Raw genomic sequence first — 26,556 nt, forward strand, 5'->3', positions numbered from 1 at the left:
GTGAAAGAACAAAAACTGCAAACCCTTTTAAAAGAGAACATGTTTAAAGTGAAGCATGTCCAAAAACTGAGGACTAGCATCTAAGGTAGCTGCTGTCAGAAACACTGGATCTTCTCTAAGACCAAGGTCATGTTGGGAAACTGTTCAGAGGCAATAGGTAGGGAGTATTCGAGAAGGGAGTTTAACAGATATAGAATTATAAAGTCTGAGGTTGTGTATTCGTGTTTATTTTCTGTGTAACTTGTATGTGTTTGCTTTTTCTTACTATTTCATCTTTCAAGCTGTGATTTTTCTATTAAATAACCGTTTTGTTTCTTTTTACCCTAAGCAGGTCTATATTGTGCAATCTGGGTGGAGTATCCCAAGTGGACTGATAACGGGGGGCACATTTCCTTCCTTCAGGGATGATGAACCAGAAGGGAAAAGTCTGAATGCCTTGTTGTTAAGAACTCAGGGAATAGATTTGGGGAGACTCATGACCAGAAAGGCTATTGGGGTCACCCTGCTATCAGTAACTTAGTGGGTGGAAGTCTGGGTGAGGCGTTGATTCTTATTCTTGTCTACTGATATCTGTCAGCTCTAAGTGATAGCATTAAGGCACCCAAATTTTCCAGGCAGGTGGTGACAGAACCCTTTACTTGTCTGGGTGATTCCCGAAATGTCACAAACACCTTTCTGCTAAAGATTGTGAAATGCTTTAGAAACTTCACCACATGCTTTTGAGGTCATTTAGGAACATTCTGTATCTGATCACAGTGACCCTGCCTCTTCCAGGTCGCCAGTGATGCCTGCCTTGATGACTCTTTGGCTGTGCTTTGAATCAAATGTGGAACATAGAGATAGAACACACATCATAGGCTAATATACAAATCAAAATTTTAAAATGTTTGTTCTAGCATGCTGTGTGCTAGCATTGCTCAGTGACTACGTAATCTCATTTGATGTAAACTTGGTCCCTATTCTCACCTTCACACTGCTTTGTGACCCACATGATTGCATCATATTTGAAAGTAGATTGTACACTTGTTTTGAAGTAGGGGCTGTGTCTTATTTTTTTTTCTATGAGCCACTGAACAGAGTTGAATGCTCTGTGCTGTGTCATATAGGGATCACATCACCAAGCACTGAAATGGGTTGGAACATGTCAGGTGTTTAACAGTTCTCAGCAGAAAACTGTATCCAGCTGCATCTACATGGGAAATTTGTAGCAGAATGTAACTAATTTACTTTGAATTTGTCCAGGACATTGGGACTAACTGCTGTGCTTCCAAAGAGTGACTTTTTAATGACTGACCCAGTTCTTCATCTTATCCAATAGACTAGAGTGTCAATTCTTTGATATTGTGGACAGTGACAGCTGCTGGAAGCCAGTTGCAGCTCCCAGGTCCCTAACTGTCAGGCTCCAGCAGTTAAGAAGGCACTTTGTTGCTGTAACTTCCACCTCTGATGTAAGCTCTGTAATGTAGCAAGGAGATCAGGTGTAGGGGAGCTTAGCTATAGCACAGCCCCTTCTTCTACTGAGTAACTCCTATCAGAACCTCAGCTCACCTAATAAGTCCTTCTTCCTGCTTAGGGCAGAGATATGCAGCTGGTGTAGGCGGCACATATACCACCTCCTCCACCTTTACACCAACAGAGATCTCTCTCTCTCACACACTCACACACACACACACACAGGAAAACAGCGGTCAGATTAGGTTAATTTTGCAGAACCTGAGCATCAGAGGAATTAAACACATTTGGACAGACTCTTCATTGTTACAAACATAAATCATGACTCTCTTCAGCTGTTTGAAAAATTTCAGTACTTGTATCAAAAGGAAATGAGGAAGGTTATAATGTAGGCATTGGCCAAAATTTCCCAATCACCACTGCTGCTTGTCGGATACCTGCTACCCTTCCATCAAAGTACTGTAGTGACTACATTTTAGCAATGTTGTATAATTATAATTGTGAGGCCCTTTTGAATGAAAGGTTGTCATAAACAGAGAGATAAGGGTAGCATAAAATCCCTCCAAGGCAGCTCTACTGAATCGCTTTACCTGTAGGGAGTTAAGAAACTCAGTAAGCTAGTTGGCACCTGCCCAGAAGGACCAATGAGAAAGAAGATACTTTCAAATCTGGGTGCAGGGGAGAAGATTTGTTTGTGGCTCTCTTTGTTTGCTCCCTCTCCGGGTGAAGAGAGAGACCAAGCAGGTACAACATCTCCTGAAAGCATACCTGAAATGAACCATCTAAAATTTACAAAAATTGTAAGGCAAGGAAATGCGTTAGGTTATCTTTTTTGTTTTGGCTTGTGAATTTTCCCTATGCTAAAGAGGTAGTTTCATTCCTGTTTTGTAACTGTGAAGCTGAGCCAGAGGGGAATCCTTTGTGTTCCAAATCTTTTTGTTTACCCTGTAAAGTTACCTTCCATCCTGATTTTGAAGGTGTGATTCTTTTACTTTTTCTTTATAAATAAAATTCTTCTTTTAAAAACCTGGCTGATTTTTAGTGTCCTAAAGAAAAGGTTTGATCTATGCTCACATTGCTAGCCAATTGGTTAGTATATTATTCTCAAGCCTCCCCAGGAAAGGGGGGGAAGGGGCTTGGGGGAATAGGGACTCCAAGTGACCCATTGCTGAATTTTTGTGTAAATCACTTGATCATGGCAGCAATACCGTCCCAGGACAAGGAAAGGAATTTGTGCCGTGGGGAAGTTTTTAACCTAAGCTAGTAGAATATAAGCTTAGGGAGTCTTTCATGCGGGTTGCCACATCTGTAGCCCAGAGATCAGAGTGACAAGGGTGCTATAGACATGTAAGAATTTTATTTAAAATATTTCAGTTGGGACCTAAATTACTTGAGTGGCCTTTTATATGTTTTCACTTGTACAGTAGTAATTCCAGCTCTTAAGATTTTCTCTTCATTATTAAGCAACATTATTTTTCTGTCCTTTATCTCTTCGTTGTTTGTTTCCACTCTCTAAGTTGCTATCTTTGGAGTACCATCTGCCAGCAAAGGAGGTATAATCCTACTTCTTTCTCATTACGAGTATTACAAACAATTGTTTAAGATTCATTTCAAAACTTTTAAATTCTTATTAGTAACTCATTTTCCACCTGAACTCTGACATCTGATTATTAAGGCTTTGTTTACAGTTTGCGGATCTCATGTCTTCTTTGCGGAGAAGATGATCCCTTTAAACAAATCGTCTGATTTCTTACTATGGTTTAATTAAAATTGTATGATGTATTATAGCAGAAAATACATATTTCTGCCTTCAATTGGTTTAACACTCCATTAGTATTTACTCTTCCTTTCAATCTGTGGATAAAAATGTAGTTAATGGTGCATTTTATGGGGCATAGAGATTGCCCCATTTATTTCTCCACCATCCTTTTTGTTGCAGCAATCCTTTCTCTTTCTGCCTGAAGATTTGTTTTCCTTTGGGACCTGTCGATACTTCTCCCCACTGCTCTAGTACTGGAGAGTGACCTGTTCCATTCCTTTTCTCCCAAGCCCCAAACTAACTATCTGGATGGTCAGACTAGCCTACATTTATTTTTTTTTTTTAATATATATATATATATATATATATATATATATATATATATATATATATATATATATATAAAATCAGTGTTATATTTTAAGTTCTATATTACATTAAATATAGTAAGCAATGTGCACAAAAAAATCTAAACCATAATTGCACACACTTTGTACAGGCAATGGATGCCTAACTGTACAGTATGCAAGAAAGGGGTGACAAAAATCAAAATGACCCCTTAAGTCCTTTAAACCAACCCCTGCCAGCAGAAATCAGTTCTTTTCTTCTTCTAGGGAACAGGCAGGCTCTCCTGTAGGCATAAAGTAAGGGAAGGAGCAGCTTAACCAAGTTCATAGAGTACTTACCTCAGAGCCTTGAGTCAGAGCAACCAAACTTAGACAGAAAACAAGTCTCTAAGGCCCAGGTTCAGCTAGTGGCCCAGGTCCTGTAACATATAGCAGCCAGCTTGGCTTCTTATCCCTTTCTGTCCTGCTCAGCTTTCTTTTATTTATATAAAGTACCGAGATAGGACAGCATGCTTTTTCATTGCCCTCGTGCCTGTTTTGGCCATAAATAGAAGACTGTCCTGTAAAGGGGTAGTACTCCTCATCACACTGATACTTTGAAAATTAGGTTCAATAAATATTAAATCTCCTACTGAGATAAATTGTGATTAATCTTGTTAAAATGGTTGTGATTAATTCAGTTAAGCATAACAAACATTTGTTTATCTTGGAAGTGCAGATAACTACACAAGATTTAAAAAGACCTAAAATTGTTTTATTGATAAGTGAGATACAAAGGTTTTGCTAAAATTTAAAAACTCATTTGTAAAATTCCAAATGAGGAAGAAAAAGTACATGAATGTTCTTTGAAATATAATTGGCACTATAATTTAACAAAACTATATGGCTAAAGTCCAGAGGAATCTGCTGCTACATACTTTTATCATTCCTTGAATGACATGTAAGCTTCTAAAATGAAGTGGCACTCTCCAATCTTTGTTTATGATACTTCTGGTGTCATTTCCTTTCTCTGCCAGAGTGATACATCTGTAGCTCAGATTTCTCAGGATTTTAGAGATTCAGTAATTGTAATTGTCTGAAAATCTGGCTCAAAACATATTTGATCATGAAACTTGTTTCATTTATGCCTCTTGGGGCTCCATTGCCGCCTCCACCTTTCTCTGATAATGTTATCATCTGGAGTCAGCAGGGTTGCACAGGGAAAGTCAGGAGAGGATTTGGTCCAAAGCGGCAGTGTTACAAAAAGTGGTATAGTAGAATCCAAAATAAAACAGTATAGTTTCAAAAGATGTGATGCTCTAGATGGTTGAAATGGTCCAGTAGAAAATAAGTTTACATAATAAAATTTCAAGATTAGATGCAGCAGGTAGAATGAGCGATGAAGCCATAGTAAAAAGTGAAGAGAATCCGTTAAGTGAAGATATGGCAACAGGGTTTGGAAGTGCTGTGTCTAAATGTTCATTTGCCAAAGTAGAACTGGGAGATGGATCAAAGGCAGGAGAAAGAGCCTTATGGCATGAAATGACCAGGAATAAGAAAAAAAGATTCAGAATTGGAAAAATATTAACTAAAGCAATGAATATATAGTTTAGCTCTTGGTTATTTGAATCTAATAACACTAATATTATATATAGAAATATGTAAATAAAATGCAGTTGCAAATTTAGAAAGATGTTCAGATATTTTAAAACTGAGGTGATTACTAAATGTTTAGTTGCATGAAAAGAGAAGGAAATGCTTTGCTTTCCACCAAATACAGTCTTGTATTTTCAGTAACCGTGTGGAAGCTTGGACAAGGGATGTTGATTTCCTGCTCAGACAAGAAGGCAGACCCATGGTGAATCTTACTGGCAACAAGACATTCATGAGAGTGATGGAAGAAGATTGGCAGAATACTGATAAAGCAGCAAGTTGGATAAGGAAAGAAGCCACTAGCTTTAATCAACCATTTGTTCTTTACCTGGGGTTAAATTTACCACATCCATACCCATCGCCCTCTACAGGGGAAAATTTTGGGTCCTCTACATTTCTAACATCTCCCTATTGGCTTGAAAAGGTATGTGAAAAAGTATAGAAACTTAAATCAAAATGAATTTGTAACTGCATTTAGTATGTACATTACCTTATTTCGTACATTACATAATTCACATCAAACTTGGGCTCAGGCCCAATTCTGATATTATAGTGCACTGTAAGGACATCTGTGGATGAGATGTTAAGCACACTTCTTAAGATTGCCCAGGTAGAAGTGAAAAAAGAAGGTGACAACTCCAGTCTCTCTTGGCCAATATTCCCTGACTCAGTAAAACCATTTCTGATTCCAAAAGGAGCGTATATTAAACTGGACACTTAATGGTGTTTGTCTGTACAAACTTTGCACTCCTAGTCTCTAGCTCATTGTTTTGTAAAGCATTTGGTAGCAACTTGAATACAAGAAATGCAATATAAAATAAAATTGTATCTGAATTCTGTGCTGACAGGTTGATCTTAACCCAGAATGGCTGCAAAGGTGCTAAATCAATGCCTTGCACAATGCAAATTTTTCTTTTCTGTTACCTGATGCTTTGATTACTAATCTAGCTCTTTCAGTTTTTCATTCTAATGCTAAGAAAAATCTACCTGCTTCCATGTGTAGGAAATCAGCAAATTCCTTCTCCCAGAGAGAATGGTGTGAACAATTTGTTTATCTGCCTCTTCTATTGTCCACAAATGCAGTTTTACTGTTGTCACAAAACTCTCTCATTAGTTACCATGGCTCCCACTGCCTAAATGGCAACAAGATTTCACACAATCCAGTAACTGAGCAGTAGGCTTTGAAGAGACTTTACATTTATCTGCCCAGTCTTTACTACTGAGGTGCTATAAAGTCAGTTTACCTATGTAATTTGATGGACCACCTCTTACCATAATATCCAATACCCTTTCAAGCATTTAAAAATAGAAATAACAATCACACTTTCTTCATTCTTTACCTATGAAAAAGTAGTTAGATTACAATGAGGTTTTTTAAATTTTTCAAAAATGCATTATTTTATTTTGAGTTGTACATGAGAGCACCATGTTAAGGGAAAGCAAAGTCAACGAGATGTGTTTTTTTACATTTAGTTTTGAATGCAGGAAGGCCTGTGGTCATTCTGATCTGTTACAGGAGGGAGTTACATAAGATAGGGCCAGCTCCTGTGAAGTTTTTTTTTTCCTGGTTTAACGAGCCACCCTCCATTTGTTGACTGTTTCATGGTTCTAGCTGAACACGGTTGTCATGGTTATGAGGAAAGACATGGTCTCTCAAGTAGCTAGAAGCAATCTCATGGAGATCGTTGAATACAAGGACAGAGACCCTGAATTAAATTCTATCTTCAAGGGGGAGCTACTGCAGAGTGAAGCATCACCATGATGTTTCTGGTACCCTGTATTGCTAAGCAGATGGTCTGCTGCATTTTGTAGGGAATGATGCTTTTCCAGGGCACATGGCTTTGTTCCCAGATACGAGTTGCAACAATCAAGCATAGAGATCATGAATTTAATGGATCACTATTGTCAGGTCTAAGTCCTTTAGGAAGGAGTTTAATCTTCTGGCCAGTCACAGATGTTGACTTAATACGAGGGCAGAGGTCCTTGAGTAATGGGGAATGTTCTAGAAGAACCACTTGTTTGAGGAATATCTTTCTCCCTACTGGCATTCCACTCTTGCCTGAATTCAGCTGGAGCCAGTTTCTCATTTCATTTAGACACTGAGAAAACTTGGAGCGGTTGCTGTTTACATTTAATGTCAAGGAGATAAAGAGCCAGGTGTTGTCAATGTATGCTGCTGGCACTTCAGACCTTGCTGTCTCACCAGGTCTTTTAATGACTTCATATAAATGTGTTTGGATAATATGGGAGAGAATACTGACTTTTGTGGAAGATGAGGGCTTTGGAGATGTTGGCATGAATGGCCATAATTTCTTTCGAGTTTGGTATGAGAGGAAGAAGTTAAGGCATTTCAAAAGTGTTTCTGTACCACCCTATAGCCTCTTAAAGGTGGGACAATAGTATTTGGTTAAAGGTACCAACTGCTGCAGAGAGGTCTAACAGGTTGAGTGTGGATGTACTTCTCTATGTACATTTGTACTTTGTCTATGAACAAAGATTCATTCAACAGAGAATTGCTGTCTCTGCAACATGACCCGATTTGAAACAGAATAGTGTCAGCTGATAGGTGGAGTTGGAGGCTGGTTTTGTTCTCTTCTTAATTAGCCTGATAATAGTGTATTTAATCAAGAAAAGGTAATGGAAATGACATCCCAGTGACCAGTGGCAGCTGTGGGGAGTCTTTAGCACTAGCTAGAGTCTGGGGAGCTCTTTCCACTGCTGAACTCTTCTACCTCTGATGCCTCAACTCCCCATCAGCATTAAATAAAATGAGCAGTGGAGGCTCCAGAGGGGTACCTTGCTTGTCCTCTATTAGTCCCACAAATTCTGTCAAGATGCCGCTACCACTAGGACACATACATACATATTTAGAATCTAAAGTCATTAGAGCCTGTGGAGTTGTGTCTCTCTCGTGGTATTTTCATCAAGAATAAAAAAATTTTGTTGATTTTGTTTCTTAGGATGATATTTGCATGCTGCTATAAATACTCACTGTACAAGCCCTGACATCAGTTTTGTTAACTCATTTTGAGGTGCCAAGTGTTCCTAGCCCAGTCTCCATTGCCTTCCTATACTGCATGTAAGCCTCCCAGGACCTGCTACTACATTGTGACCTAGGACTTGTCAACCTTGCCTTCACTGTGATTATTAATTAGTAAGATCATGGAAGAGTTAATACATTACTTTTACTTTGTTTTTCAAGTTATAGAGGTTTCATATTGTGTAGTTAATTCACAGTTCTAAATATTTAGAAATCATTCTTGATCAGTAAAAACAAACATTTTAAAATCTGAGTCAAAAGTCAATGCTTATTTTTATATTCAGGGTCCAGTTTGCAAATGTGTGTGCCTAAAAAGAACATCTCCATTATAGACCATGGCATTTAAATTGGCACAAGGCATCAAACTGGCCTAACTGCCAATCTAAGCATCCAAATGCCAGAATTTATATATCTAGTATATATTTGAAAATTAGACTACCCATGTGAATTCTTTTTCCAAGATATAGATTTCATGCCAACTCTTCTGGAGATTTTCCCAGAAAGAGTAAATTGCCATGTTGATCTGTTTTCCCAGATGACACCTAGTCCTTGGGAGGCAAATGGTACAACATCTTTCTTTTATGTGGTGCTATGCCCACAGTTCTGAGATTAGTTACTGAATATAGTTCTAAAAGACTGTGTCCTTTATCTATCTTTTGAGATATCAGCTGGCAGGTCACATGCTGCTGGGTCCTACTCTAGTTTTACGACTGATTTTTACTGGTGTCCAGGCTCTTCTTTTTAAGGTGGTGATTGGATATCTGTAAAAGTAACAGATAGTAAGCAGGTGCTGCATGGACCACGGTTTGAGAATTTCTGATTTAAACCCATTGTAAAGCATTAAACTCACTTGCCAAAATAATTTAATTTCCTCTTGTTTTTAGGTGACATATGAAGCCATTAAAATTCCAAAATGGCCTCCTCTTTCAGACATGCACCCAGTAGATTATTATTCTTCTTACACCAAGAATTGCACAGGGCAGTTTACAAGGAAAGAAATCAGAGATATCAGAGCATTTTATTATGCTATGTGTGCAGAGACAGATGCCATGCTTGGTAGGTAATCTTCCAGACTAATAATACAGAAAAGAGATTTGAAGCTGTTAGTAGATAACTCTGATCAGGCTAGCCTTTTGTAAAGAGTTACTCAAAGTAAAATAGCTTCCTACATATTGCATAAATAATGCATGTGCAAAAGAACTTGATGGCTTAGAATATTGCTGTCAGATTTGGAAGGAATAGAGTTTTGGGTGGTAAACGTTGATTTTACTGTACACATACAAACTGATGAAAAAATATTTCCATTGATGGTGATCAAAATTTACAAGTAGGCAAAGTAAGAAAAATCATGCTTGAGAAATTGATTTAAGGCTATATCTTTGAATATTTTGACATGTGATATGACAATTTGTTTTATAGGTTGTAAACTTTTAACTTTTTCATATCATTAAATTATTGCCTGCGGGGGCCCCTTCCCCACTGTTTGTTTGACCCTCCCTATAATTTCTTGCAACTGAAATTATCCATAAAATCCATAAAAGTAGAAAAAAATGCCTAAACAAACAGACATTACCTGTTGAAGATTTTTTTTTTTTTTTTAAATAGAGTTCTGCCAAGCCTGCTAATGGACCATTTTACTAAGTGTTCTCACTTACTTGTGTGAATTCAGACCAGGATGGTAATTGTATGTTAAAAGGGGTTAATAGCGTTAAGACCTGGTAAAAGTCAATGGATATGCTAAGCACGCTTCATTCAGGCTAAACAGTGGAGCAATTAAATAGCCCTTTGTTTAATGATGGCTAAAACAATAGAAGCAACTGCCCAAGACACAGACATCATGGCAATGCCAAAGTAGAAACTAAGCCATGTGACACAAGTGGTTTCCTGGTAAGCAATTGCAAATATAGGGGCTGGGGGTATTGATTAAGTGTCCTTGTGTGCGAAGGAACCAGAAAAGAAGGGAGAAGGCAAGCAGACTACAAAGAAGCAGAGTGAGTGCGGCCTTAGGAAGAAGCCATAAGAGATTTTTTGGGGAAGAATACTCACTGAAAAGGCAAACTTAGATTTCTGCACTAGGAGATTGCCTCCTGATTTGTTTTCTACTGTGTTCAAGGAAACAGAATTTTGGTGCAATCCTATTTATTTACAAAGATTCTATACAAACAGACATCTGACCCCTCATTATTTCTCCTCCGAATGGAAACAACCTAGAAAGGCCCCAAATATTAGCTAACTGCTTGGGCTAACGGGCAGCAGTTGTGACTATGAAGTAGACAACAAAATGACCTATGCAAGACTCCATGTTTGTCCCTGGATATAATAGCAACATATTAAAAATTACAAGAAAAAATAAGTTAAATCTAAATAAGCATGCAAAGTTTTCCATAGTTTGTTTTAAGATATACATGTATGCAAATTCGCCTTAATTTACTGTGTTTTGTTTCTTCTTTTTAAAAAGTGATATATAAAGAACAAGAATTCTCAATAAATAGAGGAGTTACTTAAATGATTTTTGTGATGTTAGAATGATTAGGTCATATATAAATGCAAAGGACCAATCCTGTGGTTTCACACAGGCCTCTCATGGAGAAGTAATCAGGCCTCCCTGGACCTCTGATCCTGAAGCGCTCATGCTGCTGCAATACATGGCGCAGGGTAGCTTTCGCCTAGAGTCCCTTTTCTGTAAGGTATTGAAGTATGTACATAATTTTAAGCATATGAGTAGTCTCATTAAAGTCAGTGGGATTACTCATGCTTAAAGTTATGCATATGTAGGTAACTTGCTGAACCATGGCCATCCTTTCTACTGTGCTTCCATTGATCCTGCCCCTCTTTCTTTCTCCATTGCACAAATTTGAGGCTGCAGTAGCTCCTATGGAGATACATGCACAAGAGAGAATGAAAAGCCCAGTGACTGGGATAGAGTGAGGGCTCAATCAGGACCCCCAATATCCAGTGGTTTTGGTGGGGACTCTGCTGTCCCAATTGCCCTGGGTATTGTTAGCTGCAATGGGATCCCATCCAGAACTGTGGCTGGCCTCCTTTGTGAGGAGGGAGTGCCTCTCATCTCTTCAAGATGTCCTTGGTGGTGGTTCAGCCCGATCTCCGAGGCTGGGATTCACAGTCCCCAGCAGTCTCAGACTATAATGGATATTGCAGTGAGGGGTGGAGTCTCAGGCTTTGCTTTCAGTGGGAAGGAAAGGAGCTCCAAGGCCTTTGAACAGCACCCCAGTTGCTAGTAAGGGCCCGCTCCCCTCAGGATTTGCATGCTGTTCTGCAGGTGCAGAAGCTTAACATAGTATCTGAACAAATTTTTCAAGTCTCTCTTTTGTTGCAGGTGAGATCATTTCAGCTCTAAGTGATACAGGACTTTTAAAAAGAACCATTGTTATATTCACAGCAGATCATGGAGAACTTGCTATGGAACATCAGCAGTTTTATAAAATGAGCATGTATGAAGCAAGTTCCCATGTTCCTCTTCTAGTTATGGGGCCAAGCATTAAAGGTCATCACCACCTATCAAATGTGGTATCTCTTGTAGATATTTATCCAACTATGCTTGGTAAGTAACTTGATTCTATTTGAAATAACTGAAACTTTGAAATTTGGGTATGAATTGGTGGTGGCAGTAGTAATAGCATTATGTTTAGGGTTCCGTTGTGATAGGTGATATACTAACATAGTAAGATATGATGCCCGCTCTGAAGAGTTTACAATCAGATTTAATACAAGATCAACAAGTGGTGTAGGGATTAAATGGAGGGATTGGAAGAAGTGGGATAAGGGTAACAGTGATAGGAACATGTGGTCACAAAGACTAGCGATGTATGCAATCAGTTCGTTTCAGGTATTTACATTTTTTCCTTTTTTTTAGTCTTAAGATGTAAACACACAAGAAATGTTATGGATCTCAGTAATCCCTACTACTTACCTACTTGACCATTGACTGTAAACATCACAGTACAAGTGGGTCCTGAGGAGGGATTTCAAGTCAAAGTCAAGGTAGTGGCTTTACTTACTAGTTTGAGGACAATATTCCATTCATAAAGGGCAGCATGGCAGAAATGTAAAGGTACTTGTGAAAGAAGTGGACTAATAGGAAGATTGAGGTGGGCATCATGAGCTGAGAGGAAGGTCCAGGGGTGATGTAGTAAAACCACAAGAGTGGCTAATTGGGAGGCATAGTATTATGAAGCTTCTTGAAGATGAGGACAAGAACACAAGTATCAGACACAGATGAATATGATTTGTTGGGGAAGAGTCACCACAGCTTTTGTAAAGGGAAATCATACCTCAATCATTTATTAAAATTCTTTGAGGGTGTCAACAATCATGTGGATAAGGGTGATCCAGTCAATATAGTGTACTTGGATTTTCAGAAAGCCTTTGATAAGGTCTCTCACCAAAGGCTCTTAAGGAAACTAAGTAGTCATGGGATAAGAGAGAAGGTTCTCTCGGATCAGTAATTGGTTAAAAGATAGGAAACAAAGGATAGGGATAAATAGTTTTCACAGTGGAATGAGGTAATTAGCGGGGTCCCTCAAGGATCTGTAGTGGGACAAATGCTGTTGAACATGTTCATCTGGAAAACAGAGTTAACAGCAAAGTAGCAAAGTTTGCAGATACAAAATACTCAAGATAGTTAAGTCCAAAGCTGACTGCCAAGAGTTATAGGGGGATCTCACAAAACTGGACGACTAGGCAACAAAGGGCAGATGAATAATAGAAGTGTAGGACTGGAAGGAACTTCAATAGATCATCTACTCCAGTCCCCTGCACTCAAGGCAGGACTAAGTATTGTCTAGAGACTATCCCTGACAGATGGCTATCTAACTTGTTCTTAAAAGCTTCCAATGACAGAGATTCCTCAACCTCCCTAGGCACTTTATTCAAATTCAGTGTTAAGTGCACAGTAGTGCATTCTATAGTTGGGATGATTTTTTCTTCATGAGTTCTAAAGTAACTGTCACCACTGAAGAACGATCTTGGAGTCATTGTAGATAGTTTTTCTGAAAACCTCAGCTTAATGTGCACCAGTGGTCAAAAAGGCTAACAATGTTAGGAACCATTAGGAAAGGGATAGCAAATATCATAATGCCACTATATAAAATCCATTGTGCACCCACACCATGAATATTATGTACAGTTCTGGTCACCCGATCTCAAAAAGGTTGTAGGGGAACCTGGAAAAGGTTCAGCGAATGGCAACAGAGATGATCATGGGTATGTTATGGCTTCTATAGGAGGACAGATTAATAAGATTCAGGCTGTTCAGTTTAGAAAGGAGACTGTTAACAGGGGATGTGATCGAGGTCTATAAAATCATGAATGGTGTGGAAAGAGTGAATAGGAAAGTGTTATTTACTCTTTCCAACAATATAAAAACTGCACATTGTTCCCCAAATCCTCCTACCATTCACAGTCAAAACCCTTAAACATGTATAGGTGCACACTGAATCCATACTTACATGCTCGCCTAGGGATGTCGGGCAAAGCACATGTTGCGCTTTGAGCTACACCTCTACTCACCCATTTTGTAGTGTGGATACAGCAAAAGCAAAAGTACCTGGGATTGTGTTTAGATAAGCCTCCACTGCCATTCCCACAATTCCCGGTACCTGCATGCTCTGGCCCTTTAACCTACCCACTTCATTGTCACCCACTATGTACCAGATGCTACTGCTGGTTTATACACAGTTGCTCGGCATTTAACCTTTCATTTCCATGCGACCTGCTTGTTTCTGCACAGCTCAACTGTGCCTAATAGGAAGAGGCACATCATCAGCATCGTTTTAGTTAGCTGCAGGAGTACTCCAGAGTTCTGGTTAACCTCTAGTGTGAGTACAGCAAGCGTTATGGAGTATCCAGAACATCCACATATGAGAGCATCATGAAGAAGCATCATGGGCTTAACTGGATTGGTGTGCAGCACAGGGAGCGCATCAAGCACTTAAAGCTGGCACAGCAGATCTTGCAACTCCCTATCTATATGCCCTTTCTACAAGGAGTTTGGACCGGGTGCCACTGCCCTGAGCACAGAACCACTTGCCACTCCCTGAGCACAGAGCCCACCGTCCTTGACATACTTCCGAATGCAGATCATCTTGCTTTCAGACCAGAGGAAGGGGGTAAAAACTCTGGGGATGGCACTGGCTGACATCACAATGAAATCCCATAAACCAACTGTGGAGCAGGAAGCCCAGGATCAGTCCATGTGGCCGGATGGGTGAGTGGGTGTCCTGGGTGAATTTTCAGAGGATCTGTTCTGAGATGGACCCAGAGAACTGTCCGGAGAGGAAGCAATGCAGGACCAGGAATTGGATCCATAGTCTGGTAAGTGCAACCCATCATCTTTATTACCATGTGGGAAATTGTAGCATAAGAGTGGGATTTCAGGATTATGACCAATAAAATCATTGTTATGGAGGATATTACATGGGATGGGTTTATCTTTGGGTAAGGGCAAAAGCCACCCTGCTTTCTCCGCATCATGTGTGATCTAAAGTGATTTTAAGTATTGCCCAGGGCAGGAGGGTGATTTAAACATATCTAGTGATTCTTAACTATTTTTTTAAAAATAGCAGCAAATTATGAACAGCAACAGACTTAGCAAGCATGATTACATCTCTTTCAATATACCACTGTCTGCAACTCAATCACCCCAGTAGCATTAAAGCATTGTCCCAGACAATATGGATTATAAATCCCACTGGCTGCATTAAGTAGTTAAGTCCCTTGTGGACTTCAGTGCTTGGCCGTCTGGTTCTGTCCATTCACAGCACGCTGTCTGGGCTGGGGTTGGGAGTGAAAATCAGTTCTGCTCTTCAGAACTCTCTGCATCCTACTTCAGCCTCCTGATAACATTTGCCTGAATTTTCTCCCACTTCTGGAAGATGCTTGAAAGTTTTTCATAAAGGAGAAATTCAAGCGGGTTTGTAAAATTCCTGGATAGGCAAACTTCCAGTGGCTGCCTACATAACCAACCAACCCTCTCCATGCTTTGATCTGTTGTTCAATCACCAGGCAACCACAAAAATCTCCCTTGCTTAGATAGGTAGATTTCTGCATGCAGCCTGCAAAATTTGTTTGTCCTTCCAAATAATAATATCCTCCAAGGCTTCCCTGGCCTGAAATAATATTGAAACTACTACTGGTAACAGAGCCCTAACCCCACAACCACCTCCTGACATTTTTTGTAAAGTAATAGTTAAATCTGAAAATCTTACCATGGTTTGTCTTTTGTCTGGGAATGTTGCTAGAAGAAGCTTCTGAATACATTAGTGTATGAAGATGATGAAATAAAAGCATACCAGGTTGAAAAAAAGTTTCAAACCTTGGCCTCATTTTGATGCAAAACATAAAGTGGGAAGGATTCTTTCCTTTCTCCAAGCCCTCTGCCTCCCTTGAAAAAAGTAATAAGCTCTTTCATTTTCTTGACAGGCATTTCCACTTCAGCTGTACCAACATTACCACACTGGACTCTTGGGGACAGAACCCTTAACCAGCATGGGAAGAGACCAGTGCTTGCAAACTCTTCTCTGTGGTACCACATCTTGCAGCAAGTGCAGCGACTGGCAAACTCAAACTGACCAACCAGTGAATAGCTCTATGAATTGGAATGGGCAGATGTACTCTATGTATTCCAGCCCTTTACAGTGCAGTCGCCATGTTTGGCCAGGGAGAAGGAGAACAGGAGGCACACTTGACATCCAGTTCCACTACCAGCAAGACTGACTGTGGAGCTTGGACTTCAGTGAATTGTACTGTTTCACAAACCATTAGCATTTTATTTAACTTTGCACATTTGTCAATAATTGCTTATGGCAGTGAGCTGGTATGCTTGCAATGGCTTTGCTATTACTTCGTTTTCTTTTCTTTGGGTTTTGTTAATAAATGGTTTGGTCGCACAATTAATTGGTATATGTGAGTGCATGAAAAAGGAGGAAAAGTCAAGAAGTTGTCTCCAAAGCTTTTGATAAAGTATCAGTCTCTTATCACATAAAGTCAATATTAAATATACAATAGCAAACCAGGTTATACATCAGTATACAGCCCTTCTGCATCACAGGTCCCCAGCACAGCATCACAGGTCCATATCCACACACCCTGAGATGCTAGGATGTGGCCATATCCCCATTTTCTCATGCTTGCCTGGACCTATTCCTGGTGCTGATCAATGCACTTTCTGGTTTCATATATCAAGTGTCTTAAGACTGTTCCATGTGAAAATTCTTACTTTTCGCCTTGCAGTGTTGTGTAGGGCACAGCAGGCCACAATAATTTTGAATGGTATTGGCCACACAGGCATCCAAATGTTTTTTGGTAGTGCCATCTTGCTTTCTGCCTGCCAAATGTGCACTCCACCACTATCGTGTAACTGCTAAGCATATAATTAAACCTTCCGCCAGGTCCTCCAAGGTCAGGGTATGGTTTCATGAATCATGGTAAGAAAAGTTTAGCAGGTTCCCCTAAAATAAAATTCGACAGACACCCCATTGGTTACCATGTCATTTGGAAGGAATAAGGTCCCTGCTCACGCAAACACGTAAACACCAGATATCCTCAATACCCTAGCATCATGCACCTGTCCTGTATTTCCCATGTTGATGAACCTGCCGTTGTGGTAGTCCAAAGCCTGTAGAACCAGGGAGTAGTATCCTTTGTGGATGACATTCACTTGCCTCTTTTGGCAGGCAAACTATGGGCACATGCATGCCCTCAATGGTCCCAGCAGTTTGGGAACCCCATTCTCTGAAAGCCACCTATTATTTCAGACACATTAATTATGCCCCATTATCTGTGGGCATACTGCTTGTGGACTGGTATGGCCTCCCTCATTTGCATGTCCTCGTGCTGGAGGGTCAAGGTAGGCTCCACACCCAACTCCATGAAGGTAGTCTACTACTTTCAGAAGTGCTGGAACCACTACTCGTCATCCCAGGTCTGCATGATGATCTGATACCACCACGATGTGCTACTTGTTCTGCACTGGAAGCCCCAGCCTACATTTGGGAAAACTGCTGCAGTTGCAATAAACATCAGGTGTCTCCAGTCTGCCACGAATATAACCTCCTTTGGGTGCCACTACCTTACATATTTCAGAAACTGCTGCTGAAATGTCATCCAGAATCTCACAGAACACGTACCCTGATGCATAAATACTTCAACTACTAGTAGGAGCAGCTCAGTTGATGGAATCCATGACATGGCCCCCCCAGCTAGAATGAACAGAAGTGACAAGTGTGCAGAGCTAAAAGTGCCTCAGCTAAATGTATTGACAAGCTAAATCCACTTCCACACAGGAGTCTGGGAAGAACAGAAATTCTGTCGCAATACACCACAAATCCTAAAATAGCTCCAGTTGGTAAAGTGCTAAGAACCATTGGCTGTGTTCCCAGAAATCTTAGTGCCAAACACATGTAACTGCTGCGCTAGTGTGGATTTGGCTACATGGAGTAATGGGCACATGGACACTCAGGCAGGCTTAGCTAACAAGTGCCCATATGCATGCGAACCAGGACATAGGCGCTGTAAACATACCCATAGAGACAGGCTGAGATGCAGCATTAGATGAAGGGAAATAAGTCAGGAATGAGAAAGTAGGTGGTAGTTGAAGTCAAGATGAGAGAGAAAGGTTACAGAAGGGACAAGAGCAGCCCTAGAAAGTTGTAGCCCTGTGAGGACTCCACTAAAAGTGGAGGATGGGAGGAGGCAGATCCACTAGAATAGGTGCTTAGAACCACCAGAGAGGGAGGAGGAGAACCAGAAGATAATTATGAAAGCCAAGGGAACCATTTCAGTATTTCAAGAATAAGAGGATATAATTATTCCTTTTAACACTGTCAAAGACCAAAAAGACTGAAGATGAAGTAGATCTGGCCATAAAAAAAAAAAAAAAACTTTCAAGATTTTGGTGACAATTTTAGTGGAACAGAGGAGATAGAAACCAGATTGGAGAGGGTTTAGAGTAGAGATGAAAGAGATGAATTCAAGGCAATGGCTGTAGATGCTGCATTCAGTGAAATTGGAGGAGAAAGAAAGAAGAGAAACATGCAATGTGGGGAGAGGCAGGTCTGGTCAAATGTGGGGTTTTTGAGGAGAGAGGAGATGAAGGCGTGATTGTATTTTGAAGGAAAAGGACAGAAGATGGAGAAATTGAGGAGGAAAGGAAGGCAAGCAGTGATATTGGGAGCAAAGTAGGTCAGGAGTTATGAGAAGATGGGTTCACTGTGTGAGATCCTGAACCTGCAGGCTGCTGGCACAATCACAACCTGCCTGCTGTACTAGTGACCGGAGAATTGGGAGCCCTAAAGCCTTCCACTCCATTAACGGTAATGCCCACAGAGACCTGACTGGAGGCTCTCTCGAGTCCCTGATAGGGCCGGGTTCACTAGTTAAGCCAGTAAGAGAGACTAGAAGTTGTCTGTGCAACAAAGTGGATCCTGGCTTGCTTCTGCTACAGACCCTGCCATCCACTGCCTCACTTCTGGCATAATCTGCGCTTCCTAACTTCAACCCAAGCTTGTTCCCAGCTCTTACCCTCAGCCTCATTCCGGTCCCTCAATCCTATTGCCCTAGTTTCTGACTGCTCCAGCTCTAACCTTATTCAGCTTTTTGGCTTCTGACTTAGTAGTAACCCTTGGCTTTAGTTCATGTTTCCAGTCTGACCCCAGCTCTAATGCTAGGCTATGGCTCTATAGCTTCAGACTTCAACTTTGACATCTGACTCTGGATCTGCCTCTTGGCCTATGGAATACTGCATCGACCACAAAATCAGACCACCCATGTCCTGGGCACTGACACCAGTCTTCCACAGACCCTGACACACTGGATCAAGCAGAAAGGTTAGAGAAGAGCAGATGAGACCTCAATGTTGAGCGAGCATCTGTCTTGGTGAGTGAGAGAGTTGATCTAGCTTTGAAGGTCAGACTTAATAGATGATGAAGCTGGTAGGATGAAAATGGTACATGATTACGAGATGGAGAGCCAGGTGTCAAAGTCAGAGAGGAAAGTGGATAGGGAAGAGTGGGGTGGACTCTGACAGCAACATTGAGGGGAGAGGAGAGTCAGAATGTTGTCCAATGTTGTGAAAAGGGATAGGAGGAAACGGGTAGAACTGGCAAAGTTGTTGAGAGAGAAGAGAAAAGAAAATACCCAAAGATGAGAAAGCACCTCCTCATAGTCTGTTCTCTCTCTTCTGTTCTGCCACTTCCACTTCTCTCATGTCCTCCTATCCCTCTGCCGTCAGCATATTTCTCGCATCTCATCTCACTGTTTTTGTCACCCTTTCTCCTCTGCCCATTGTTTGTCTTTTCCTTAATGAATTGCATATGAATTAAAAGTGCTGACCTGCCAACATTGGAAAGTGATTGTGTCCAAAGAACGGGTACAGCAACAGAAGCACAGTGCAAACATACCAAAATTTCCCTTTTAATTGGTCTCTGAAGAGACTCCATTCATGGGTGAGAAGATAGGTCAGTTTTCATGCTAAATGAAACATGGGACTCTCTTTAGTGCTAATTGTAATCGCATTTTTTGTGATCTGAACTGTTCTACTGTAGATACAGGGTGAGACCACCACATTTCACATTAGATCACCGAACAGCCATCAGATGGTACTGATATTTAGTCAATTCCTACTGGAGACTGAAGTCTCTCAATCCTATGACCAGTCCTCTGCGTCATCCATTTTCACGATATGGTGCTTTTTGTAACATAGGAACCTGTTCAATAGGGATTAGACTATGACCACATAGACCTTCAAATTATAACTTTTCAGTCACTTCCACCTTGATTCAAATTCTAACTTGGGACTGTGGAGGAATTGACTCACTGCTGGCATGCCCCCTCATAGCTGGACATGGTATAGTTGATTTGTCATATAGTGACGCCCTGCCAATGGCTGCCCCAGCCCTGTGGTGGTCTCTCTTACGACTCAGCCCTGTGGCCAGGTCACACTTTAGTCCCGCTCCTTCTAGGTAACAGAACAACAAGCAGTCCAATGTCCACACGAAGGTCTTTGGCCCTGATTCTGGGCCCCATGGTCCTCACATTGTTCTCCCAAGGTTCTCTGTCATCATTGTCCCCTACTCAGGGGCTTCATGCCATCTTTCCTAATAGTTGGTTTGAAAACCCACAGTACTGGGTTCCAGTCCAGATACCCTACACCTGAAGTCAAGGTCTGCTCCCAGACTTCCTGCTGCATCCTCCCTACACTTACCACATCCTCTTTTTTAGGGTGTCTCCCCACAACCTTCATCCTTCTTTCAGGACCTAGATTTGCAAGGCTGTCTCCCTTGGAATCCCCCCATCAAAATCTCAAACAAAGTACCAATTTAAGTCAACTTCTACCCTCCTTGGGCTTAATCCATCATCCCTCATATGTTTCCCTTATCAGTGCCTCACGGAATGCATCCCAGGAAGTCCCAATCCTGCCCTTTTATCAGGGCTTACCACTGGAGCTTGCTGCTCCATGTCTCTTCTGGCCTCCTGCCAGACTTCCCTATTCCAGAGAGGGTCCCAGGACCAACTTTCCCCCTGGTCTTCCTACTTTACCCTCCCAGTCTCTCCACTCTAGAGTCCTACAGAATGAGTGCAGAGTTTCTGTCTGCAGCCCCCTTCTGGTCTATATTTCCTTTGTTTGTAGTAATCTCTCAACTCCTTTCCTAGCTGGACTTCAGACATATTTAGGCCTGGTCCATAACCCAGATAGCTTAATTGTCCTCTCAGGACAACATCAGCCCTTTCAGAGCCAAGATAGGATATATACCATCTTAGGGACCAGATGTAAAAGAGCCTGTGTTCCAGATTTGATTCCAAAAAAATATTAACAGATTTTAAATCCCTCCCTTCTTGGTTGTGTCTGTCACTCCCTCCAAATAATTTATTGATCCAAGTGTTTTAAAATCCTTCCTTTTCAGTCTATCTTCTTGAAGTTTGTATTTTTAAAGCTCTCTCCTTCCTGTTCTCTCACTCTACTTCTGTTCTGCCAATTCCTCCTTCCTGTAATCAGTATTTCAAAAATAGAAACATAAATCAAATAGAATTAAATTATTCAGGTGACTAAGAAAAAAAAAAAAGGAAGAAGCATCTCAGTCATCTTTTAACCTTTCCTTTCTGGCAAGTGATGAAACAACCCATGCGTCTTTGGGCATTACAAATGTAATTGCTTGGCTTATATGGTCACAAGGAAATATCCTGTCTTCTCAAGATACCATCTTATCTAAATACTTTGTTTTCTGAGAAACTGGAGATTCACTCCTTGCCTGTCTGACTGATTTGAGGGTAAATTGCCTTCAGTACAGGATGGTGCAGAGGGTCGTGAGTAACCCTGGCAGAAACTCTGTGATAGGCATAATTTCTCTAAGATTGCAACTTTAGTTCCATCCTTTAACAGGGTGGGACATGCACTTCCCTCCAGGTGGCCTCAGCTTTGCTGGTCAGCATGGAGGTGGTTTGGGGTGTGTGGCCCAGCCCCATGGGGGAGGCTACAGCTATTGAAGATGTTAGCCTTGAACACTTCTTGATCTTAAAGGAATGCAGTGACTACAGTTCCCACTCCTTGCACAGTGTAAGGGAGCAGGGCTTATATCTCTTGTGCACTCATTTAGGGCTGGGCATAGTCTGGCCCAAAGACTGTAGGTTACTGGTTTACAAAGATACCACTTTTCTTCCTACTGCTAAGTCCTACTGCTGCCTCCATGAAGCCGACTGTTTACCATAGCAGGATGCAGATCTATAGACTGATGCACAGCCTACAGAAGCAATTTAACAAAGCTAAGAGAGGAGAAGAAAGATGTTGGATGCTAATAAGAAAAAATATGTCACCAGTATGGGCTATATACATACAGTAAGTGCCATTAGCAAATGAAGTGACTACTCGATGTACCTGCAATAACCTGTGCATAAAACAGGAGCTACACTACTACAGGCCACTGTGAAATGGAAAACAGTTATTAATGACACATAGTATACTGTGTTTGGGGGTATGATAAAAATAGTACTATGTTCCTAATAGACACTTTGGTGTTTAGATAGCATGGGTGATATTCTGTACTATGCCTCCTAGAGTATCCTGGACTGCACCCTGCCCAGAATCTCTTTTGCACCATGTGCTGTTATGTTGCTTCCCAGGGTTATGACTCTGAGGTACCTAACTACTACTTGCCCTTAGTTTGAAGCAGTCTTGTCTGTGCCTGCTGAAACTAGCAGCCTCTGGCAGCACAAGCACCGACTTCCAGGTCTCTGCAGGCCTTACTTTCTCTGTGCAGGTAGTGATTGGCACACACCAACCACTTAGTTTCAGAGCACTTCTTGCAGTATCAAGGCCCTTAATCCACTGAATACTCACAGAATTACCAGGCTCACAGCTCCCAAAGGAACAGTACATATCATCTTGTAACATGCAACCCCGGATCACCACTTTGGTTGATATCACAGCACTTAAACTTATTCTTGTTTTCACTATAAATATATCTATTATAAAAAAAACAGAAATTCAAGTGATACTGAGTAAGAGAATTAAAAACAAACAACATATTAAACAAAATTATAACACCCTGCATAGAAGGTATAACTTACAGATTCATTTCTTGTCTAAAGATGCTTGTCTCACTTAAAGTTCTCTCCAGTGTTTTCAACCAAGTCTGGTTGAGACCTTTTTTCATGAAGCAAAACTGCTGTCCTTTTTCTTCCTCAGTAAATTGTGCCCAGGCATCTCCTTTGTCCCTACCAAAATACTCAGGCAAATGTTTGAAGAACACCTCTAGATAGGGTTCTTCCACCCCATTTTTTCTCTTCCTTTTAGTTTTTCACTCAAATCCCCACAATTCTTCATTTGTATTCAGTTCAGACTGGTGATAGGAAACCCACTGTGAATCAGACAGTACTTAATTTACATGTAAACAGATGGATAAACATCTCCTCTCTGACAGGAAGCCTGTTTTTCACCTTTGCTGGTGACCAGTCCCTAGCCACAGACTTTAAGAAGACATTTTCCATATATATGTACACACACAACTCCTTACATAGTATCTGTACATACATTTCACAATGATACTGAGTGACACAGACTTTTATTCAAGATCTTTTATGACACTGTTTTTCTGAGCTATAACGTAAATACCAGAGGAGGAGATCCTGTAACCCCTATGTGCCCCTTGTCAGTTGGCACTAACAGGTTCCTGAGTCAAAGCTGTGGCCCTGCCCTTTGGAGGCCCCTTTTGCTCCCCACCCCACTTCCAGTATGGGATTGCAAGGAGATGGGTGACCTTGGGTGAGTCACTTCAGATCTCTGTGCCTCAGTTTTCTCATCTGTAAAATGGGAGTAGTGATACTGACCCTTTGTAAAGAATTTAATTTATTGCTGAAAAACACTATATAAGAGCTAAATAATATTAATGCAGTGCCTGGGCCAAGTGAATCCTTCCCCCAATCCCCTATGGAGTTTTTAGGGCCCCTTTATGTTGCTCTAGTCTTTTCATATGGCATAAAGGGGCCAGAGTGTTGGTGGATATCACCTCAGACATACAAAGATTAAAAGAGCATAACATGAACTGCATCACTGGCTGACTAAGGTGGAATTCACATTGATGTGACAACCATATTTTAGAATTTCCTTGCTTTGTTGTTTTATGCCTCAATAATGTTATTTTTAGTGAACCTCTGTGTTTCTGTTTCCTAATAGGAAGCATAATTAGAGGACATGGTTTAACACAGTAGTATGATCACTGTTCAGATAACTAATTAATAATTTAGTATTTTGATATAACGTTCATTATCATTACTAGAGTTAATTAAAAGAAGGCTTAACTGTGTTTATATCTTTGTTCAGATATAGCTAGTATTCCTATCCCGCAGAATCTCAGTGGATATTCCTTGATACCATTGTTGACTGAAATGGCAGAAGATAAAGTCTCATCCAGAAGGCTGCACCCCACATGGGTTCTGAGTGAATTCCATGGATGTAATGTGAATTCTTCCACCTATATGCTTCGAACTGACAAATGGAAATATATAGCATATTCAGATGGGCATTCAGTACCTCCTCAGCTCTTTGGTATACTAACCATGTTTCTTCACTAGATATTTTTAGGTTTCAGAGTAGCAGCCGTCTTAGTCTGCATCCATAAAAAGAAAAAGGAGTATTTGTGGCACCTTAGAGACTAACAAATTTATTAGAGCATAAGCTTTCGTGAGCTACAGCTCACTTCATCGGATGCATTCAGTGGAAAATATAGTGGGGACATTTTATATACACAGAGAACATGAAACAATGGGTGTTACCATACAGACTGTAACAAGAGTGATCAGGAAAGGTGAGCTATTACCAGCAGGAGAGTGGCGGGGAAGAGGGAGAACCTTTTGTAGTGATAATCAAGGTGGGCCATTTCCAGCAGTTTACAAGAACAGTAGGAGGGGAAGGTCCCCCCTTCCCCCCACTCTGAGTGAGCTGAAGCTTATGAAATCTTATGCTCTAATAAATGTGTTAGTCTCTAAGGTGCCACAAGTACTCCTTTTCTTTTTATAGATATTTTTAATGGTTCTGTTTTTACCAAATCATATCTTGGCAAATTGCACTTAACTGGTTTTTGTTTGTTATAGATCTGTCTGCTGATCCAGATGAACTAACAAACATAGCTACAACATTTCCAGAAGTCACACATTCCTTGGACAAAAAGCTTCGCTCTATAGTAAACTATCCAAGAATCTCTGCCTCTGTGCACAAGTACAACAAGAAGCAATTTATCAACTGGAAGCAAAGTTTGGGACAGAATTATTCCAATGTTATAGCTAATCTCAGATGGCATCAGGACTGGTTAAAAGAACCAAGAAAGTATAACTATGCAATTCACAGGTGGCTCCAAATGAACACTAATGAATAAAGTAACTGCAACAAGGGATTATTGACTGCCCTTATAGTAACCGTTTCTATTAAACGAGCACAATGAACGCACTCAGGAAATGAAAATATGCAGTTGTAATTGCAACACTATACAGTTCATAACATCACAAATTGTTTGCTAATTTAAAATAGCAATCCATGAAAATAAAGCTCGCACAAACTTTTATATCCTTTTAGCAAGTTAAATGTTTGTTATATAACTGACCATGATACCAAACCTAGCTCCCATCATGTAAAATTTAATATTTGTGGGGGTTAATCAACTTTTAAGAATACATGGGAAGGAAGGACACATATATAAAAATTGCTTTCTATAAAATACTGTGTATTAAGAAAATACAGAATGTATTAGCCAATTAATATTTAAGCAATAAAATGCAAAGCAGATTTTGCATGTGTAAGGACTAATTAAAACCTGAATAAAAACCTCAGGATTTGATCCAGTGGGATACAGATTATAGTGAAATATCCTAGCATCCCAATAGATTTTAAAATAGTAATGAAAAAGATTCCCCAACCCCACCCTCCCACGTACACATCAGAGAGGATGTAGAGCATCAAAAAATGGTAATAATTAGTGTTGGTCTGAACAAAAATTCTGAGGCTATGGTAGGTACCTGAATAGACAACTAACTAACTCACTCTCTGTGATGGGCTGGATAACAATAACCCCATTGAGGCTGCTAACTGATGTGCCAAGACTACTTCTGCCCCTGCTTTCCCTGCCCTTCCAGCTTGGGACTTCAGTGCCCAGCCTGGTTTGAGCCAGGCCCACTAGCCTGCTGCAAACCCAGACCCAGGTCTGAACCACATCCCCTTACAGTTGTAGGCTTAAACTGAAAGCAGTTTAAGAAGTGTTCCTGTCTTTAACACTCAGATGCCCAACTCTCAATGGGGTCCAAACCCAAAATAAATCCATTTTATTATACAGAGTAAACTCATAAATTGTTCACCCTCTATAATACTGATAGAGAGATATGCACAGCTGTTTGCCCGCCCCTAGGTATTAATACATTCTCTGGGTTAATAAGTAAAAAGTGATTTTATTAAACACAGAAAGTAGGATTTAAGTGGTTCCAAGTAGTAACAGACAGAACAAAGTGAATTACCAAGCAAAATAAAATAGAACATGCAAGTCTATGTCTAATACAGTAAGAAAACCAAATACAGATAAAAACCTCACCCAGTAAGCTTCCTTTTGCAAACTAGTCTCCTAGTCTGGGTCCAGCAATCACTCACACCCCTGTAGTTACTGTGCTTTGTTCCAGTTTCTTTCAGGTATCCTTAGGGGTGGAGAGGCTATCTCTTTAGCCAGCTGAAGACAAAATGGAGGGGTCTCCCATGGGTTTAAATAGACTTTCTCTTGTGGGTGGATGCCCCTCCCTCCCCCTGTGTAGAATCCAGCTACAAAATGGAGTTTTGG

General features: G+C 40.6%; 1 protein-coding gene across 6 annotated transcripts in view; it reads left to right on the forward strand.

The window, feature by feature from the left end:
- ARSK (arylsulfatase family member K) overlaps nucleotides 1-25,520 on the forward strand; it is a 51,116-nt gene extending 25,596 nt beyond the window's left edge. Inside the window, exons 4-9 of one of the 6 annotated variants that reach the window (XR_005293200.2) lie at nucleotides 5,332-5,614; nucleotides 9,115-9,286; nucleotides 11,568-11,792; nucleotides 12,105-12,232; nucleotides 13,980-14,563; nucleotides 15,671-15,745. Coding sequence is in view for 3 of the 6 variants with exons in the window: in XM_038403422.2 (XP_038259350.1) it covers nucleotides 5,332-5,614; nucleotides 9,115-9,286; nucleotides 11,568-11,792; nucleotides 24,063-24,287; nucleotides 24,833-25,113 (1,186 nt within the window). In the remaining 3 variants the exon portion in view is untranslated. Of the gene's footprint in view, nucleotides 1-5,331; nucleotides 5,615-9,114; nucleotides 9,287-11,567; nucleotides 11,793-12,104; nucleotides 12,233-13,979; nucleotides 15,916-24,062; nucleotides 24,288-24,832 lie in introns of those variants that run through there. The other 5 variants (XR_006281705.1, XR_006281704.1, XM_038403422.2 and 2 more) reach the window with 5 other exon arrangements.
- The last annotated feature ends 1,036 nt before the right edge of the window (nucleotides 25,521-26,556 follow it).

Source organism: Dermochelys coriacea, chromosome 5 (genome assembly GCF_009764565.3).
Source record: "Dermochelys coriacea isolate rDerCor1 chromosome 5, rDerCor1.pri.v4, whole genome shotgun sequence".
Lineage (NCBI taxonomy): Eukaryota > Metazoa > Chordata > Testudines > Dermochelyidae > Dermochelys > Dermochelys coriacea.